This window comes from Oculina patagonica, chromosome 3, assembly GCF_052425735.1.
Source record: "Oculina patagonica isolate OP01 chromosome 3, crgOcupat, whole genome shotgun sequence".
Classification (NCBI taxonomy): domain Eukaryota; kingdom Metazoa; phylum Cnidaria; class Anthozoa; order Scleractinia; family Oculinidae; genus Oculina; species Oculina patagonica.
Window position 1 is genome coordinate 741,571 of NC_135760.1, and position 15,838 is coordinate 757,408.

The 15,838-nt window shown below is 40.2% G+C and overlaps 1 protein-coding gene and 1 long non-coding RNA gene across 2 annotated transcripts in view; one reads left to right on the top strand and one right to left on the bottom strand.

Annotated features, from left to right (window-relative positions):
- The window catches only part of LOC144646043 (uncharacterized), a 95,987-nt gene extending 93,978 nt beyond the window's left edge, over positions 1–2,009 (bottom strand). Inside the window, exons 1-2 of the long non-coding RNA XR_013569355.1 lie at positions 1,893–2,009; positions 1,605–1,843 (exon numbers count right to left, since the gene is read on the bottom strand). This is a non-coding gene — a long non-coding RNA (uncharacterized LOC144646043). The remainder of the gene's footprint in view (positions 1–1,604; positions 1,844–1,892) is intronic.
- On the top strand, positions 21–15,680 carry LOC144646015 (uncharacterized). The gene is made up of 10 exons (XM_078505533.1): positions 21–4,593; positions 8,309–8,493; positions 9,070–9,310; positions 10,028–10,226; positions 10,618–10,832; positions 11,252–11,343; positions 11,700–11,858; positions 12,758–12,953; positions 13,817–14,139; positions 14,436–15,680. The coding sequence occupies exons 1-9, from the start codon at positions 4,323–4,325 to the stop codon at positions 14,092–14,094; spliced, it is 1,836 nt and encodes a 611-aa protein (XP_078361659.1). The 5' UTR covers positions 21–4,322; the 3' UTR covers positions 14,095–14,139; positions 14,436–15,680.
- The last annotated feature ends 158 nt before the right edge of the window (positions 15,681–15,838 follow it).

Genomic DNA, 15,838 nt, shown 5'->3' on the forward strand with positions numbered 1-15,838 from the left:
TTTTTATCAATAGACCATACTTCCCATGGGTTTTCGGCCCAATTAACACGCGCGGTATGTTGGGAGAACTCGAAAAAAGCTTGCAAATAGGAGCCATCAGGCGCGTGGGTTACAAGCTTTTCGAGTGTTCTCCCAATAACCCAAGTGGGTTTACTGCACTGGTAAACCTAAAGGAAGTTTAGTCCATTTCCTTTATGAAATACTTTTGAAAAACGATTGTTAAGAAATAGAAATCGATTTTAAATTTCGTGCTCAAGTTGCTTATTCTCAACACAATTATCGGATGGCGCGGTAAACCAATCACGATGGCTGAAAGAATAAAACAGGTTCAGCTCCATACAAAAAAATCGCGGATTAATGCAACGAAAAAGCATAAGAAAGGAAAGGAAGATGGCCATTAGCTGTAGGCAGAAAATGCATTCAATGATTTAAAAGAATTTTGACAAGGAAATCCAGCAAATTGTGGCCGGAGTCATTCATCGCGAAAGTAACTTGGGACTGCACGGAAAGCCTGCAAGTTAAATTATAATACGTGCACGTAGTTTTAGGCAAGTCTAAAAGCGAAGCTCTCCATTCATTTATTCTTACTGGAGTTAACAAAAATGTTTCCATTCTGGTAAATAAGCGGGCAAACTATTATAAGTACAGTGGCCCGTAGAAGAAAGACATCTTTAAATTAAATCACTCGCAGTTAAACTGAATATCCTACGGCACAATAGACAATACACTTGCGGCACAGCTGATGCATTGGCCATTCCGAGGTTGCGCAGGGAACTGGAGCGAAAAATAAACTCACGACGATGTTGAGTACTATCGTGATTCTCGTTGTCCTGTGATTAGTTGTGATTGTCTGTCTGATCGTGGATTGAAACGCGAGGAAAGCGAGCGAGACGTACAGATTTCTTTTCGATATATTTGTCGCAAAATCTCCTCTGAAGTTGTGAAAACTCCGCGTAGTTGTGGCACGAGAAAGGTTTACGCGGTAATCCGAAATAATTACGTTGTTAAACGGTTGCATTCCTTGTGCAAGCCAACGGAAGCATTTTACCTTTAACTGGTTTTCTTAGTCAATATGGCGGACTGAGGTTTTTGCTTTGTAACCGCACCTTGAGGCACATCATGACAGTTACATGAAACATTGCCAAAAATGCGCGGAAAAGCTGATAGACACGTATGTATGGAAAAATATGATCCTTTTCGCGTCATAAGCTATTTTGGATAAGTTTGCCTTTCTCGAAGTGGTCATCCCACAATACACAGTGTTTCTCGCGTGGCGCCACTCGATTCCCTCGTGAACTTTTCTTTGTCGTTATCCTCTCTCCTTAGCGGCCACGTTCCTTGCGATCTCCCAGCTAACGTCATTCTGACATCACGTAGCATGGCGTGCTAGGCCTGCACCTTCTTTGCCCATCCATCGACATGCATTTCTCTGCCGACAAACTGAAGTGTTCCTCTCTCTAACGTACACCTCTATAAGATGGACACCTCCAAAAGACGGACACCTGGTGATGGTCCTTGCTGTTTTTCAGTCATTTTACTGTTACCAAACTTCCTATAAGACGGACACCTGACTAAGACGGACAACGTTAACGGACACTTAAGACGTGTTTTTTTATCATGTTTTATTACGTGTATACCAAGCTTACTAACCAAAAACAATGACGCTTTAATGGTTTACTATTCTGCTCGCTTACACTAAAGAGGTCGCTTTCTACTTATAGTATCACAGTTTGTAGACGCTCTCAATTTTTGGTTTAACAAGCAAATACGTTTCTTTTCTTATTTTAGTCTTGTTGCTGTTTGCAAAGGTTTGTTGCATTGTGCAAAGGTTTAGTTTTATTATCTCAGAATTACTGGCGTCATGTTACCTCTACTCTTTACAAGGCGGACACCTCCCTAAGACGGACAGCTGCGGCCGGTCCCAAAGGTGTCCGTCTTAGAGAAAGTTGACTATACAACACATTTCTGTTTTTCAGCAAGTCAAGTTATACCTCTTTAACCTTCCTTCCAGGTCTGAAAGAAACACGAAAGAAGTGTCGGTTAGCAATTCTCCTAAATTGCTCAGATGACCCTTCATTATTAAGAGCTTTAATAAAGGTCTCCATATTCTCTTCCTGAGTTGTACTGGTATGTGGGTGATAGAGAAACCAAGTGCAAAAAAGAGAAGCTCAAGAGATACGTATACTAGGCAGACTAGGTCACCTTAATTCCACTGAGCTGGGAGTAATTGTGTCCACAAAAGAGGATCAAGAAGGAGATATTCTACTGGTATTGGATTCAAAACAGACTGTGGATAGGAAAACCAAAAGAATAGAGTGCAACTTCCACTACAAGAAGACTCATATGAACATAAACGTGAAACAAAGGTCCAACTGCCCAGACAGTATAAAGATAGCCTGCAAACAGGCTCCCGAGTGGGGTTTCCGCGAGCGAAGCGAGTGGGGTTACGCGAGCGAAGCGAACGGAAGAGCGGGGCTGTTCGCAGGCTAGTATGAAGAGAGCCACTATAATAGGATTTGCAGAAAAGGATTTTTTCATTTAAGGAAGAACAACACAACATCGAAGACGTTAACAAGAAGCCGGGGACAGTGAGAAGATTTATGAAACAAATACCATAACGGATAGACAGTCGGGAGCAAGAAGAACATGAGAGTCGTGAGATTGTCAATTTCTGATCGTGAACGCCTGAAGATACGATATCTACTACAGTAACTAAACACCCCAGTGTGAACTGCAGATAAGTACTTTTTGTCGTTTTAGCAGTTGTTCCGGAAAAAATCTACCCTTTTCTCCGTATTTTCGGTACATAGTAACAGAGCGAAAAATATCTATATTGTGCATGCAAATTAGCTGCATAAACAGCGTGTTGCGATGTATCTCTGTAATTCCCGCATACAATAATTTACAATACAAAGAATTGTTTCTTATATTACCTGATGCAAAATTTATTCCAACTTATATCTTAAAGTTTTCCTTTAGTTGTAAGTAGCTCTGAATTTTGATTTCCCACGCTGCGGTAACATGCACTTGTCCGTTTCACTACTAAGCCAAGGTTGTCAATTTGTCAAAGCCCTCTCAGCTCATCCTGAAAACGTCCTTACTGACAAACGTGTGAGCAACTGGGCTTAGTTTTGTTCCAAAGTCTTTTCTTTTGTGGGCTTTCCTTTATAAGGGGCTTGTTATTGGCAAAAAGTTTGCGTTAATTTAAAAAGTGGTCGGGCTCATATTTGGAAAGGGCTTTGCGTCTCACAAATGTGAGGTGCACATCAGACAACTGAATGTTAAGTCGCTAAATACGATGATGTAGAATACGAAAACAAGTTTTAAAATCTTTTGATGAACATCAATAGTCTCAGAAATAGTCTCATAGGGCTGATAGAGCGGTTTTCACTTGAGTATCGCATTTGCTTTGGTTTTGAATTTTCGCGCTTAGTGATTGGTTTAAAAAATCCGTGCCACTTTGTTATCCAGTCAGAAGTAAAACCAAGACCGAATCGTAACTTTCTCGCGTACGTTTTCCCGCGCTTTGTGCCGGCTTCATGTATGTACTTTGAGTTCTGATTGGTACACTTGATTGCCTGCGTTCTCTGTGATTGGCCAGAGTGGTTACTTTGGTTTGGTTTTACGACACTCTATTGAAAACTGCTCTAAAAGTGCGAGAAGAGTAATCATGCCATGCAAAACTGCGGGTACCAGACACCAGACACTGACATGGTGTTGCCAAAACAGCACATTGTCGAATGAGTTAAGTTTTTTTTTCTTACAGTGTCTAATATAACTTGGAACTCTTAAAGCAGGTACAAGAAACGGAACAGTTGCTCTTGTCAAATAAACTCTGTTTTCCCGTAGTTATTAATATTTTATTTCAAGTGTAGATTTTTTGCCACTTGTTATTTCGCTAAGTGCGATGTTTGTATTCCGCTCTGGTTAAATCAACGAAGGAAAGTGCGTCGAATTTATCGATCAGGGATTTGAAGGGAGATTTGGTGCTGATTAAATGTTGCCAACAGAGGACGGGAAGGAAGGAATTTTTATGCGTCGGAGAGCGAAGTGAACAAGTAACAGAGTGTTGAACCGGCATGAAGTCAACGTTTTAATCAATAGCGTATGAACAGTGGCTGCTGTGAAAATACGACGAAGGATTCTTGCCATGAATAAGAACTACCACCGAAAGAGTGTAAAATGAGACAATCGGAGAATAATTAGTCACTTAAATTGACTACAGGTATACGAACGGAAATAACAAAACACTTACTTCAACATGTTTAATAGTCCCTGAGCGCAAAGGCGCGCGTAAGATCGATAACAGTACAACGACAGCAATGGGAAAACCTTTATTTATCATCGTATCGACTTTAGTCGCAGCTGGACTTGTGGGGATTGTCTTCGAAGTACACAAGATGTCACAGGACTCTACCCTTAGTCTAGCAAAGCATGACATCGTCGGCGATTATGATGCGCTTTATGATGAGTACTTTCCTCGCTATTACCATGCCACAGGGATCCTATCTCTTCCGTTTGATGACATTGTTGAGCCGTTTGAAGCGTGGTTTGCCGGCGACAGGAATATGAGTCGAATCGATTATTATTATGGTACGTTTTTATCTACACTCAAAATAATTTAATGCATCGCTAAACTGGTAATGGCAACGAGTCATGTTTATTTTTTAAATTATGATTGTTACCAGTCTTATGACATTAATAATAACTCTTTCATGTCCGCCCTTTAAAATATCAGTCGCTGAAGACTGATGACAAAAAAAATTCGCATTTATTAGCGTTACATCCATTCGCCGCCAAACTTTAGAGCAGGGTTTGGAACGTTACCCATCACAGCGTTACCACCACACAGTGCACCCACCACTGGTGAACCACAACACAGTGCACCTACCATACAGTGCACCCACCACACAATGAACCACCACACAGTGCACCCACCGCACAATGAACCACCACACAGTGCACCAATGACACATGGCATCCACCACACAGTGTACCCATCACGCGGCGGAACCACCACACAGTGAACCTCCTAACAACCCGGCCTTACCAATCGATGAAACCAATAATCGATGATAAGCGATATTAATCGATATCAATCGATGTCAATTAATCGATTGATATTGGAAATCGATGACCAGTCGATGATGTGACTTTTAACATGAAGGATTTTCATTGAACGACTATCGTTTTATCCCGGGCGCTTCATGTCACCGCACGATCGGCAGGATGTTTTATTCTGTTTAGCGCAAACTAACAGAATTCAAGTTAAACTTTACAAGAAATCGCCGCGTAGAACACAAGAGCAAAATACTCCTGTGCAGTTAGAATGGAAGTCTTCAGTGTATAAACGAAACAGACTAAATTTATATGATGGGATCTATAAGATTTAGTAGAAAGAAATTTCTAATTCTTATAATGTACAGGGCCGCTATGAACAAGAGATCGTTTGACCTTTCTCGCAGCTTTTAATAACTCCCGCGTATCGTATGTCGTTTATCGAAAGTCACGCTACTATTTAACGCAATCTTTGTTGAGAAAATGATGGGAAATCTAATCAAAAAAATTAAAATATATTTGCAAGATTGTTTGCATGATTTAGTGAACTTTTGAACGTTGACCTCATGTTAGGTTTTTGAAAAAAAAGAGATTGCGTACGTCTTGCGTAGCTTTATTTCGAGAAAGCTATGACCTTGTATTAGAGAGACGTTAGACGTCGTTAAGTTTATGTTGATTGCTTCAGTTTGATTGAGCGTTTCGTTATATAGACTTTTTAGGGCAATGTTTAAGTTTTTACTCCGGCTTGTTCGTTGTGACATTCTTGCACCATTGTCTACCATACGCAAAGCGCAAGTCTGTGGGCTTTTTTACGTGTTTACTGTTGTATATGCCACTATAGCTCAGGCAAGACCACGGTTCGATCCTACCGCCATCTCAGAACATTATTTCACGTTTTATATAAGTCCGTTGACTGAAGCGGACGGATGATTAAAGAATCAAACAGACCCGGACGACTCCCGGACGCGCACAGACGAAAACCTCTCGGCAGACAACAACGTGAACTAACTAACGCTGATTTTCAGCTATATTTATAATGGGAAACATTACGATACCAGAACATAATAAATGCTAATTACGAAATACTAGACAAGAAACAACGTACAAGAAAAAGAAAACTACTACGGTAGAACGATCTTCATGTCTACGTCCGGCTCATGTCATGTTTTTCCTTATTGTCACGCGAACTGTATCCTTTGTGGTGCCCAGTCCTTTTGGTGCACTGTGTGGTGGTTCCGGTGCATTGTGTGGTGGTTCATCCCATGGTGGGTACACTGCGTGGTGGTTCACCCATGGTGGATGAACGTTCCAAATCTATATGAAACTTTACAAAAAGCGTGACTAGATAATTACCCAGTCCCTCCGCAAATTTCAGCTGAAACACTTCAATGTGGCATACACGACGAATAAGCCCGCTCAGTCAAAAGTTCGAAATCACACGCGGTGGAAGTTATCGATCGCGGTCGATCGCTACTAGCCCAGAGAGAGTTCTCTAGCTCCTGGAACAAAAAGATTACACCAAAGATGGCATTTCAAGCGATGAAGAAAGTGATTTGGATCGACAGCTTCAAATTTAAGCGACGAATCGGGGTAAGAATTGAGTAAACATTACGCGAGTGAAAACTGAGTCGCACGTGTCGAACCACACGCGTGGTCTGAAACGCGACAAAACGCTGTATTTAGTCGACTTCTTACGTTCAAAACCTTGCTGATACTTTGAAATAAATGTCTTGGTTATATTTGAGCTTTGTGAGATCCATATTTTTGGAGGAAAAGGGGTTTTGAGACAACAGATGTGAAGATAATTTAGTGTAATTTATGCATAGCGTCTGCAAATAAATTTAACTCGAATTGCACAATCGGAAATGCAATGATATGCTTTATATAGTTCACTTTTTACGTTCAAAACCTTGCTGATACTTTAAAATGAATGTCTTGGTTATATTTGAGCTTTGTAAGATCGATATTTTAGGAGGAAAAGGGTTTTAGGACAACAGATCAAAAGATAATTTGAGTTGAAGCTTCGTGTCAACAAGAAGCTCGAATTTCACCTATCACGTTTCATCTGCGTCAATTCAAAAAATTGCCAAAAATTTCAGAATTAATCTTTTTTAACCAAAATTGCTGCATACTTTGGCAATATAATATGAAACACTTTTGTTTTTAAGCTTTTCTTGGAAACTTTTACCATTTTTAGGTTTGTTTATTTTTGTCCACTATCTTTTGCAAATTTATGCTAATTTATGTGAATTAAATTAATGTATTCAAAAGTATTATGGGTTGTTTCGGACAAAAAAAAATTTTTCTGGAAGCCTATTTCATATGCTTTCAAATGAGGTATGGCTCTTATCTCAATTCTAAATCCCAGCTGAGAAATAAATTAAGAAGGACAAAGGTCAATTTTGACAGTAATTTGACCCTACAGCAAAGAGTTAAACATCGCCCTTGAAAGATTTTCTTGTTTTACCGGTATTTATAAGGAAATTCTATTTTTGATCAACAACAGTTTTTCCAGTTCGACAGGCTAACGATTTTAGACATCGTCCAATTGGAGAAAATAATGGTAAACAGGTCCGTTCCGATAGTAACACGTTTGAATCGTGTTTTACACTTGGCAAGGTTCGAGAGAACTAAACGTAGCACTACTCTTGGAAAATTTTACACTCGGCAATGCATCTGACTCGTGTTAATGTATAGAAATATTGAGAAATGTGTGCTACGTTTATAAAATCATCAACTAAGGAAATTATTTTTTTAAAATAAAAACTCCAAAAGTGCCCAGGAAAGTGAGTACAAGCCTGAGCAAACGCATGCACATAATTTATAAAATCGAAAAACTCTAGCCCCCACCCACCCCCAAACAAATTTGGGGGGGGGAAGCCCCCCACGTTTTAGTGCCAAAAATTTCGCGAGCGCAGCGTAAAATTGGTTTTTCAAGATATTCCATCTCGTGAGTGAGTTCAGACATCCTCGAAACTTCCTTGAAAGTCTTCAAGAAACTTTGTTTATCTTCCGAAAAGTTCGAAAAATGATCGAAAACGTTCGTATGGCCTTTGAACAACCATCGGAGAATCTTCGGAAATCTTCAGTCTAGAAACTGCTCAGAAAACAAAAAGTTGTTGAAAACCTGCCCCCCCCCCCCCCCCCCTCGTTCCAAAACGCTCAGCCACCTCTGGCTCTGCGCACTTTTAAAATCCCTGTCGTACATGTAGTATAACACAGCTGTGTCTTGCTTGTTTTGTTATGTTAGGCATGGACAAGACAATACAACGCGGAGACCTGGGAAAACACGGTATCCTGTTTAAAATCGTGCCCATGCACTCGGAGATGAAGCCATCAGATAATGACTACATGAGCTGTTGGTATAAGCCACTTCCTAAATGGCTGCCGCGGGCAGGACAGAGTGTCATTCCAACGAACCTCTCCGAGTTTAAGGTCTGTTGGCTCAGTTGACCTTGGCGCACTACTCCCGGCCCCTTTTTAGTCCAGTAGAAACCAGCATTTCGAACTGCAGGCACCTCGCGGGGGAGGGATTATACTAGTGGGCTAAACGGGGAGACTCCGCTCGAAAGATGTTCCTTTTCAGGCTTTAGGTATAAAAAAGATTAGGGATTTCACGTGTTGGAAAATGATAGGTGAAATCTATAACTATCTCAAAATATCTCAGTTAAACAGAACCACCGAACAGTTGACTCATCTATAAGTAAGGGGTTGTTCAAGTGAAACGTTTAGATCATAGATGCAGTATCCTTATTGTAAATTGTGAAAAGGTTATCGTTTTAATTCTCTATCCAAGGTGTATGAAATGGTTACTCTTCCTGCAGGAAAAACTGATATATCAAAGGGTAAGGGTTTGGACCTCGGTGCAGAGCCTCTCCGTTTAAACTACTTTTTTAGTACGTAGACCCTACTCCAGGCAGAGACTTTCAGGGAACAGAATCTCATTTCCCGAATTTGCGAGCTGTTGTTTCCTTTCCGAAAAATAATTTACGTCATCTTTTCTACTTTTAGTTTGTTTCCGAAGAAATGCACCGAGGAATGCCATGTCTCAAGTACGAAAGGAGAAACAGACGATACAATAAGAGCAATTCTTACAGCCTGTTTATTTCCAAAAACAAACCTCATAGACCCCTCCGATACGAGATGCTGGGCTATGACGACATGCTGACGTCACATTATGACCACTACGTACTTGACTACATATCATTTGAGCCTTGGGAATTTAACAGGTCCTTGTTTGGTTTACCAAAGAGTAAGTTAAATTAAGTTCCCTATAAAAATTACCGTTTTTCACTCCTGGAGGGAGACATTGTGAGAGTAAAGTGTTTTGCTCAAGAACACAGATGCAAAATTAGTGATCCTGCCTGGGCTTTAATTTGGACCTCTCGATCTAGAATCCAATGTACCCAGGTAAGACAGATCTTTTGTTGGCATAAGTGACATTTGTATGTTGAGAAGGTTAACAAATGGTTACGTGGTAGATCTCTAGTGTGCAATACCCCAGTACATAAGATACATAAACGCGGGCTTAGCATTTACTGTCCGCGTTGTGTTCTCGCCGGAACCAATAAAATCGCCCAAAAGCGTCACGTTTACTGAGATCAATTTTGCGCATTACAGAGAGACATGACATAAGGTTCGAGATATCGGGAGTTCAAGTTATCGAGGGTAAAATTACAGTTGAATACTGATAACTCGAACCCTCCATTACTCGAACCTTGTAAATTCCCCTTTAGGTCATTTTCTTTCTGATTTTACCCTTGATAACTCGAAATCTCGATAATTCGAACCTTTCTTGATTTTCCTTGAAGGTTCGAGTTATCGGGATTCAACTGTATTAAGAAAATGACCTAAAGGGGAATTAAAAAAGGTGCAATCTAGTTAGCGGGAGGTTCGAGTTATTAAGGATTCGAGTTATCGGGATTCAATTGTATTTCTAATGAAGCTTGCATTTTTTTTTCTTAAACAGACTCCAGTTGCGACAAGAAGGCAAAGAAACTCCGGTCCCACTATTTGGCGAATCCTATGGCAGAATACATGCACTTTACACATCACAAAGATCGCGAGCTAGACAAAACTTACAAAGAATACAAAGCAAAACATGGCAAGAATTATACATCACCAACAGAACATGAGCGGCGGAAACACATCTTCAAACACAATCTCAGGTGCTTATATTTGCGTCTTCTTTATTGTATGGGCGGGCCTTTCGATTCACTGGCTCCTCACCAGGTTATTTCCATTTTTAACATTACGAGCCTTTCTGGTGTATTGTTGATACTTTTCTATAGACATTACAGTTGCATCTTTACTTGGAGACAGATCAAGTATATGAGGGGACATCTCCAAAGAGAGTACACTTCCTGAAGGGGGGCAGGGGGAATATCACATTAGGAGACACTAACGGGGGCTTCTTCAGTAGATAAGCACTCCTGTAAATGACCACCTCCAGTCACGGGACAACTCCTGAAGGAGAAAAATTTTGTTTACTCAGCCTTAACTGTTTTCTGCAAATTAGAGCCAAACTCTGGATTTGTGATTTCTTAATTGTCTTTTTAGATACATTCGCTCGAAGAACCGCGAAAATCTGAAATACAAATTAGCTCCAAACAACTTGGCAGACATGACAGAAAAGGAAATGGACTTACACAGGGGATTACTCCAGGAGAAAAAATTCAAGAAAACCAAGAAATCCAAGGCAGAAACGCTGGCTTTCAACCGGTCCGCAATGCATACAGATCTTGTTCCTGAGCAACTGGACTGGAGAGATTACGGTACTACTAACAAACATTCTTGATCATTTTAATGTGAACGCTCTTTTAGCCAAAAGGTTAACGTTTTCGTGTTTTTTTAATACGTGTAACAGCTGATATCTTCGCGATCATTAGTCATTCGCTGTTCTGTTCTACAAAATCAAACAATACCCCTCTGTAACAAACCTGGGTAAAAATCTGGACTCTCCAGGGATTGAAGAAAAACGTTGCGGCAAGGTAACGTACACTAGAGAGAAATTAAATAATGCACCAGGCAACGTTTTACAACTTATCAGGACCAGGAAGATCAAACTTTTACCAGGGAGGGCAAAAAACCCCTGCTTATTGACTCGGCCCAAAAATGTTTGTTAATTAGACTGTGAACGTGGTTGACAGAGTAAAAAGTTTAGCTCCTATTCATTTATTTGTACCCCAATCAGGTGGAGTAACTCGTGTTCATAGTCAAGGTTTATGTGGTTCATGTTGGACATTCTCTGCTCTAGGAGCAGTAGAAGGAGCCCACTTTCTGAAGGTAAACATTGTCATATTTTGGGTTAAAACTTTGATAACTTTGTCTTTCTTTTGAAAAGTACACAAGTGTAAAAAACGTTCCTTACATTTAAAAGGCTCTTCTGTCACTAAATAACATATATTACAACTTTGAAGTAACCAATAACATATTCAAAGGTTTTTTATTATTTGTCTTAGTGTCGTGTTCCCACCTGTTAAAGCTTCAGCCAACTGGTGAACTTCCTGCATATTGCCGGAATTCTTGGCCATGTTACGTTTATGTGAAATATTTGTTTTGCAATCCGTAAATTCAAATAGTTTAAAATGTTTAATCAAATTTACCACATTTTCCCATTTTCCTGATCTTGTATTGACCAGACTGGAGAACTTCTTGAGCTGTCAAACCAGCAGTTAATTGACTGTTCGTGGCCCGCAGGGAATCACGGGTGTCGCGGGGGATTCCAAGACAGAACTCTAAGATGGGTGAAACGTAATGGCGTGGCTTTGAGACGAGACTACGGACCATATCTTGCTCAAGTGAGTAAACTAAATTTATGCTTGGTGATAATTAAAAATGTGGGCAGTACTCTAATTTTCTTTTTTGTCCGCCGAGTACCATTTTAAATTTGACGAGGAGGAATTTTTTTTTGTTACCCGATTTCCCGTCAAGCATTTGAAATTAAATCCATAATAGTAAATAATAAAGATGGTAAATTTTAAGCTCGGAAATAAATAATAAATATAAGATGTTCAACTACAAACTATTACAAACTACAAACTTGATGATTTCGACATTGCAGATCCTAGCAGTATGCAGGACGCGTGTCACATATCAACCTAGTAAATGGCCCAGCTCACAACGAGACTCTTGTAGCTCAGTTGGTTAGAGCGCCCAACCGGTATCTATGGGTTCGATTCCCGTCGGGGACGCAGAATTTTTTCTTTGTCCCATGCTCGTGTCATGTTGAACATCTTATATTTAAATATATAAAAGTTTTCTTTGCGAAAAATGTATATGGTTTGAATAGAAACCCAGAACGGCTCTGGGATTTATTGCACCAAATTAATCACCCGTGTTTACTGGTCCGAAGGATACAATACACGTTACAGTGTTTTTTGATTGAGTGTCGATCGAACTGAAGTGCATCCTCCGAAGGTTATCATAGACTGCTTTGGTTTTGTTTCACTTAAGCCCTGTGCCCTGTTTAAATAAACTTTGCGCCAACTACGTACTTAATCAGTCAGAGTTAAAACAAAAATAAATGTATAGTAGCTCGTTGGTCGAGAGGGGGTGGGGGACGGGGTGTGCCCCGCTTCCCAGTTTTCATTAGTTTATTGTGTTTACGTTTGTAGTGATTGGTTTGGTTTTGATTTTACTAGACGTTATCAGAAACCGCTCTAATCCTCTTCTAATTTATTTCACTTGCTGTTTCCAGGAGGGCTTCTGTCATTGTGGCAAGTCTGATAACTGCTCCTTCGCTCACATCAGCGGTTTCATTAAAGTTAAGAAAAACAACTCGGACGCACTGAAACTCGCCTTAGTCACACACGGTCCGATTGCGTCTTCGGTAAACTCAGACCGAAAGACATTTAGGTTTTACAGCCACGGAGTTTACGATGATCCCAAATGCGGTAAGATATGAAATTGTTTGGTGTTCTACGAACAAGGTGGTGACTGTCGTGGTTAGAAGTCGTTGTGGGTCGTTGCATTCTCTGTTTTCAGTCATATTATATATCGACCTTTTCCCTTCAATATATCGAATCAGTCACCCAGTTCGATTACCTTATTATAGGAAATTAACGCTCGTGTTAATTAAGTTATTTGAAATCAACACGACTTAAATTAAAGCGAATTGGAGTATTAAAACTTTCTCCTGAATAAAGAAAATTAACGCCATTAACACAAGAAAGCGCAGTTTGTGGCAACAACAAGAACAAGTTTTATTTAAACATTGAATGGTTTTGGCAAATCATAAGAAGTTGATGTGTCAGATGTCAAACTGCCCTTCTGAAAACAGGCATGAACTAGAAATATCGTAAACAATATACCCGTATTAAAACTATGTCTGGACGGGATCCAAAATTTGGGGTAATATTAATGGAAATTGAGGTTGCAGAAATTAACGACGACAAAAATTAACGCGAATCTTAAAAAAATCGCGTTGGCCATTGGTTAGAAAACCCTTGAAAAAATTCTAACCAGTCAGAGGAACATGGTGTTTTTAACCAATCAGAAGCAAGGCCTAAACCAATCACATGGTTTGGCTTACGCGCGCTTAGCACTGGTTGCATGATTGCTTAGAGTTTCGATTGGTTCATTGCAGTACTGTGTCATTTGCATATGTTCTGATTGGCCAGATGCATAGTAACATTGTTTTTGCATGCTTCGTGACGGTCCCAGGAAACAATCATTTCGAAAACTTGCTACTCGACATTATAGTGCACAAACGGCGATGCCAAGGGGGGATTAATTTTTCTTTTTTTGACGTGAACAGGAAAAAAGACGAATCATGCTGTACTGACCGTGGGCTATGGCGTGGACAAGGACGTTCCGTATTGGATCATCAAGAACTCGTGGGGTCACATGTGGGGAGATGATGGTTACATCAAGATGGCCATGAATAATGACCGCTGTGGACTCACCAATGGACCTTTACTTGCCGTCAAAAAAGATCCGTCGGCTGCCGAGTTCCCACTGAAAGAGCTAAATAAGGTTCCCAGGCAGAGCATTAAGTATTATTCTGAAGAGGAATTGTCCATTATTCCCTTCTAAGCGGTTAAAAGATTCCATCGAGACACGGCACCTTGGAGTATTTTTGTGAGTTCTATTTAACAATTAGACTACGAGCCCAAGTTTTCTATGAGCAAATAGTCAACGAGGCGCAGCCGAGTTGACTATCGCTCATAGAAAACGAGGGCGAGTAGTCTAATTGTTTTAGTAGAAACTCTAAAGGATTGAAGTCCAAAACCTACAATATTGTGCACTTTGACGACAAAAATCAAGAAAATTTACCGCTTAAGAACTACGCGAGCGCGCGACTGTTTTCTATCGGCGAATAGAAATCAGTGGGAGAACCAATCAGATTCGCGGATTTCCAATAGAACACAGCTGAGTTTCTACTAAATTCCATTGTTGGATACAAGAACTCAGTCAGGGCTTATTCACTTTGGTTCAATTGTACGGTAAAAATATTTGTGGATGACATATGCACCTCTGGGAGTGAGAAAGATGATGATGATGAGGACGAATGAGGATGATGATGATGATGATGATGATGAGGATGATGATGATGATGATGATGATGATGATGATGATGATGATGATGAGGACGAATGAGGATGATGATGATGATGATGATAATGGATGTTTCTGTAAGCTGAGCCAGCTATTCTTGTTTAAAGCTCCTAAGAATTCGTTACTTCATAAGTTTGAGTTGAATTGTCCGTAACAAAACGGTTAGACGAGATAATCTTTCAGGACTCAGCAAGACTACAGAGCCGTTTCACTGATGGGGAGATGTCCAGCAAAAGACACTGAGCTGCGATATACTAGCTTACGTACACTGCTGTTAAGTATTTGAGGAAACCTCAGATAACCGTTAAGGAAACACTTTAAATATCAGAGTTATAGTAGTCTATTAAGGTAGATCGCCAGAACGCTTATGTTTTACACAGCAGAAAGGAGATAGCGTTGGGTTTGGGAATAATAGTTTGTGAAGTTAGAAAACACTCAAGAGTTGATAACAAGCCAAAACGGAACAAAGATGGCTTGCATTGGATTTCTGAGAAAATTGAAACGGAATACAAACTATCTTTCTCGCGAACTTGTATCGCGTATAACCTTGGTTTTAGTTTGAGCTGGCGGAAAACAAGATACAAGTGCTGTTAATAAAGAATTGTCGCGTCTGGACAACAGCATAAAACTTGTCGAGAAAAAGTGCCTGCTGTTATTTTGCTGAGAGGAAACTAATGATAGACAGACTACAGTGACTAGTGCGTAATACAGCCCAGCTAGCAACCGACCTGGTCAATCTTCTCGGCATGTTGCCATCGCAGAAGCGAGGCAGCCTATTTCCTACGCTCTGCTCAAGGGAGACTGGACGCTATCGTGTGTAGTGACGTCAATACTTGGTTCCAGGCATTGTACGGTTTTCAAAACAAGAGAGAACGCAAAGAATTAGACTGGCAGCCAGTAAGCTTTAGCTGTAACAATGCAGCTGGAGATATATATTTTAAATTAGATAGTAAAATATTATTGTTATTTTGTTAGTAGCAATGTACTGTAAATAGATAGGGTAAAATTTAGACGTGCTTTACAAAAAAAAAAAATATGTCACCTGTTGGCCTCCTTTTCTTTTACACTGCGTTTTGAAAATGATTTGCCGTGTGTTTCTTTATGCGCCCTACGTACATCTTTCTAACTGATATACTTTCGGCCTGGACTGTATTCCCAAGTCAAAACATGTAATCTCGTACCCAGATCTTCTCAACCCTCGGAGAGAACATCTGGTAAAGTC